The 5286-nt window shown below is 36.6% G+C and overlaps 1 protein-coding gene across 1 annotated transcript; it reads right to left on the reverse strand.

Moving 5' to 3' along the window:
- Positions 1-339: 339 nt before the first annotated feature.
- Positions 340-3238, reverse strand: LOC127453505 (DNA-binding protein inhibitor ID-4-like). The gene is made up of 3 exons (XM_051719922.1): positions 2711-3238; positions 2151-2212; positions 340-1045 (listed from the first exon to the last, which is right to left on the reverse strand). The coding sequence occupies exons 1-2, from the start codon at positions 3041-3043 to the stop codon at positions 2165-2167; spliced, it is 381 nt and encodes a 126-aa protein (XP_051575882.1). The 5' UTR covers positions 3044-3238; the 3' UTR covers positions 340-1045; positions 2151-2164.
- Positions 3239-5286: the final 2048 nt, after the last annotated feature.

The raw sequence follows: 5286 nt of genomic DNA on the forward strand, positions 1-5286 counted from the left end.
GTTTGACTGATATTGACTGGAGGAAAGCTTTAAAGCAGTCTAATGCATTCAGGACAGGACTGTCATTTGTTTGGATGATGCAGAGGTTCTGCACAAACAAACACTTTCCTCTCTCTCGTCCTTGAACGATTGTTCAGTGAAGAATGCACTCATTTATTCATTTCAGATAATTTATTCAATGGATAACAGCGTGATATTCCACACCTTTAACAAAGAAGTGGTGCGAGACTACAGTATGTTTAGAACAATAACAGAAAAGTAATTGTTAAGCAACAGTGCACACACAATATTCTGCATGTGGCACTAATTTAATGGACAGAAAACTGAGCACTAAATAAATTGGTTTATAATGTGAGACCTTTATTAGCAGAACATCATGTAATCATTCACTACACTTATGTGAAAACACAATATTTACAGAACAAAACACCTTTCCATAAAAAATATTTTAGAATAATTACAATCAGCTTGTTGAACATATAGATATTCTCTTGCACATACATTTATAGAACATCCTCCTTCATATGTACAGTATTATTCCTCAACACTTATTGTTTTTTTTTTTGTTTTTTTTTTACAATATTAAACAGCGTAATTGCAGGGAAATCCCTGTTCAACACAAATCACCTATTTGAAACAATAGATGTTCCATGTTTACATGTTAAAACTTTATTCATAAAGCTTTACAGTCTTATTTTTTTAGTTAAATTAGATGCAAGTTTTTCCTGGGATGCCTTTAAATAGCGTTCAAATCAAACTCCCTGTGGAGAGGCAAGAAAAGGGGCAAGAGAGCCAATAGGGGGGATTTGAATTCTCTGTCCGAATTCAGCATTTCCTCCATTGAGAGAGAACAAAATGGGCACGGGAGAAATCTTGGCTGGCTTCACCACATGTTTGACAGCTGACATTAAATTGTTTACATATTACGATTTAGTAGCTATTAGTTTCAGTGCTGCTTTGCAGTCCCCTCCCTTGTGATTGGGCCTGATGTGTGTTGGATTCCCTGGTGAAGTTGGGCTTGGCTTTGGATGGGTTCAGTGCACACCTGTGAGAGAGGAATGAATAGAAGGGGTGTGTGAACTGTCTGCTCCAGACTGACTGGCGCCGCCAACAAAACAGAGAGCATGCTTGATCAACAACCCAAAACAAACCAGGTCGAACAACAAGTGCAGTGCTACGCGGGCCTTCACACACAAGCTCTATCACAGCTGCAAGCCAACCAGCCTGGACACTTCACCCTGGAGCTACTGCCTAACCCCGATTAGTAAGAATATTTGCTATACACTGGACTGTTATTGCGCAATGTACAGCTGGGTCCGAGCGGTTGCCAGTGTTCAGAAGCCAGAGTTACAGTCCAGCCAGAGGGGAAAGCACAAGAAGACAGCATTCATACTAACAGGAATATTATGGTAATAACTTCAATCTATGCGGTTTTTACTGTCACGACTCTATTAATAATAGCCATTGCAGCTGCATGTATGTATACTGCCAGCTCTATTAGAAGCCTGTTACCTAATTATCCAGACAGTCCAGCCCTGTTCTTTAGTTGGGAATGACTGAAACTATGTAACTGTTTTAGTGTTGCTTTCCCCACTGCTGTGTTCCCTTGTGTTATGTTCAAGCTTTTTTAATAGTCTTAATGCAGGCTGCTGTGATTAGTATGTCATTAAAACAAGTCTGCTTGGTGTGTTTAAGATGCACAAGCCACCACTGCATTATTGTGACAAAAGAAAGTGTCAGTACAATTATTTAATTTAGAGTGGAATTGCAAAAAAATCTGAGAATATTTTAAAGACTAAATCATAAAATGGAAATTAAAGTTGTTGTTTGTTTAAAAGGGCTGATAATTTAGTTTATTTCTATTTGTTTTGTCATGCTTTCAGACTAAAATCATGCGGGATGCTGTACGGCTGTGATGGGAAATAACTGTATCATAATGAAGAATATAATAATTGCTCTTCTTTACAAAAAGCCTAACATGTGAGAACAATATATAGAAGTTATTTTCATCAGACCCCTTAATCAACCTGACTACATCATTTTAAGGCTTAGATCAAGTAGAAATAGCCCCTTAAGGTAACAATTGCAGGTTACAGAGTGGAAAGAGTCCGTTTATGAATATATTTATATATGATATTTGTTGTACTCACCAGTGTGCAACATCTCAGCGACACAAAATTGAGTCTTCCTGCTTATTGACACCCGTCGTCCTCTGAAAGCAAAGTAAAAAGGTGCATTCATTCTTACTGCGGATGTGGATCAGGAGAGGTCACATACAGTACGGGCTACAATAACCATCAATATATGCCAATGGTGCCAGCTACTACAAAATAAGAATGATCATGCATTAAGATAATATACAAGAAATATAAATGCATATATCCATATATATGAATGTATTTGCTATACATATGCTCACATACAGTATAAGATTAAATGTAGCCTAATACCTATGTTGGCTATTTCTATATAATTATCTATAAAATATCCGAAATATTAGCTAAACTGGACTTTGAGAAGAAATAAAATGGTTCAACATTTTAGGAAAGAACAAGGAAACAGGCCGCCAGCAGTCTACACTGCATCTCGTTTGGTCTGGTGCATCAACAGCAGTTCATTGAAATCCATGCGTAATGAGGCTGCTGTGCACAGCCAAGATAACTACAGTCCTTTTAATGGCCATGAACTGAATCTTTCAGGTCCTGCTCACCTGCTCTGTGTTGATTTGTGTGAGAGGGGTCCGTGTGGAGGCGGGTGGGCTCGTTTGTTTCAGAAGAGTCGGGTGCGTCTCCAACGCCAGCTGCAGGTCTAGGATGTAGTCAATGACATGTTGAAGGATCTCCACTTTACTGACTTTCTTATCCTGCGGAATAGTGGGCACCAGGCGCTTGAGTCGGCTGTAGCAGTCGTTCATGTCGTACTGCAGGCAGAAAAGATCCTCCTCTTCCATTTTGCATCGGCTGCGCTCCGACAAATAACGCAAGGAGAGCTCACTGCAGCTTGAAGAAACCTTGTGAGGGCGAACCGGTGCGCTGGCCTTCATCTTTTAAATAAATAAATAAATACGCACAGCTAAATGTGGAAACAAAACAAACGCGCAAGAGATGCAACAAGAAGGTTCGTTTTAAAATGCGATGTTTCGATGCGCAAAATGCAGTTGAGTGTACGAGGAAAAGGAGCGCAGTTCTATCCAGAGCACATCTCCTCTCTGACTCTAAACGCACAGTGTAAAACAGCGGACGAGTTGAGGCTGGTCCTATATAGAGGAAAAGGGGAGGCGCCACCCGCCCGAGCATTGACAGTCCTGCGCGAAACACCACCGGTCAGTCACGAGCTCCCGTGTAACTGCGGAGGGTCTCGAGCAAAAATAAAGGGCTGAAACGTCTCTGTTTTTATGTGTGTGAGTTTCCAAATCAGATATACAAAGATAATACTTTTTAAAAATGATTTGCATTAACAAATATTATTTCACTGTTAAATAACAGGTCATTAATTACTGTACATTCAAAAGTTTTAATATCTAAACGTTTGTATTTAGTCTACATTTTCATATGTGAGAGAGTAGTCACTATTAGTCACACTATTTACTCCAGTAAATATTTCTTAATGTATGTTTATTTTCTACAAATCAATTTCTGTATAGCCTTAGACATCAAAGTCTTTGCTGCTGCTGCTAATGCAAAAAAAAAACAAACCAAAAAAAAAAATAAAAAAAAAAATACCATGATTATTGCACAAGAAAACAAGATAGAGTTAATATAGCAAATGTTGGCCTTTTGTGACAACATGCCCCACATCTGCCTTTCAACTCCACACATGCCCTTTATGTCACTTTTGGTCAAATGCAATTAGTTAAACAATAAAAAGCATATATATATATATATATATATATATATATATATATATATATATATATATATACAGTATATATTATATTTACAGTTTTTAAGTAAGATTTTAGAAAAAAACATTTTTAAACAGCTCATTAAATTTGTAGATGAACACAATTTGCATGAGAAGTATCAGTTGGGTTTCAGAAACAGTCATTGCACTGAAACGGCATTGTTAAAAGTGGTGAATGATTTTAGATTGAATACTGATAAGAGGAATGCATCAGCCAAAGTGCAGCCTTCGACACTGTAGATCACAGAACCTCATTGGCCTCTTAGGCACTGTCTTAAATTGGATCAGATCATACATTACTGGAAGGCATTTATAATTTTTTTAAATTAGGTGACTGTATCTCTACGAAACATGACATACTACATGGTGTTCCACAAGGGTCAGTTCTTGGACCACATTTATTTTCATTGTATATGCTGCCGTTGGGTAACATAATTCATGAACATGAGGTAAACTACCATTTTATGCCGATGACACTCAATTATATATATATCTCTGTAGAGCCAAATGACACACAAGCATTAAAGAGATTGTCTGAATGTTTGCCCATCATCCTACTATGGATTAACACAAACTTTTTGCATTTAAATGAGCATAAAACTGAGATACTTATTGTTGGCTCAAAACATGAGAGGGAAAGAATTGAAACTGCACTAGGTACTCTGGCCTTGCAGTCAAATAAAGAGGTGAAGAACATTGGTGTCATTCTAGATTGTGATCTGAATTATAAATCTCATATAAATGATGTTACTAAGACCTGTTTTTATCATCTTAGAAATATTGTACAAATTCAACCCTTTGTTTCACTTGATGATGCGAAAAAATGTATTCATGCTTTTATTTTTTCTCGCATCGATTATTGTAATGCACTTTATACTGGCTTACCTTAGAGCTGAACAGACAGACTGCAACTGGTGCAGAATGCTGCAGCCAGAGTGCTTACTAGATCCAGGAGGAGAAACCACATTACACCAGTTTTAGCTGATTTGCATTGGTTAACCATTAAATACAGGATTGATTTTAAGGTTCTTTTAATGGTTTTTAAAGCACTTAATGCTTTAGCACCATCATACATTTCTGACTGTTTATCAAATTATGTTCCAACTCGCAGTTTGAGGTCTTCCAATGCAGATTTTTTTTTTTTTTTTTTTTTTTTTTACATACTGTAATGTAAATCTTAAGAATTAAATCTTATTCTAGTGAAGCTGCTTTTAGCCATTATGTGCCAAAAATCTGGAATGCTTTACAAATTAAAATTAGACAAGCACCAATCATTTACATTTTTAAAAAGCATTTGAAGACATATCTTTTTAAACTCAATTTTGTTTAATCTATTTATCCTTATATTAAATTTGTATGTTTATAATTTTTTTTTTTTTTTTA

Source organism: Myxocyprinus asiaticus, chromosome 15, assembly GCF_019703515.2.
Source record: "Myxocyprinus asiaticus isolate MX2 ecotype Aquarium Trade chromosome 15, UBuf_Myxa_2, whole genome shotgun sequence".
Taxonomy (NCBI): Eukaryota; Metazoa; Chordata; class Actinopteri; order Cypriniformes; family Catostomidae; genus Myxocyprinus; species Myxocyprinus asiaticus.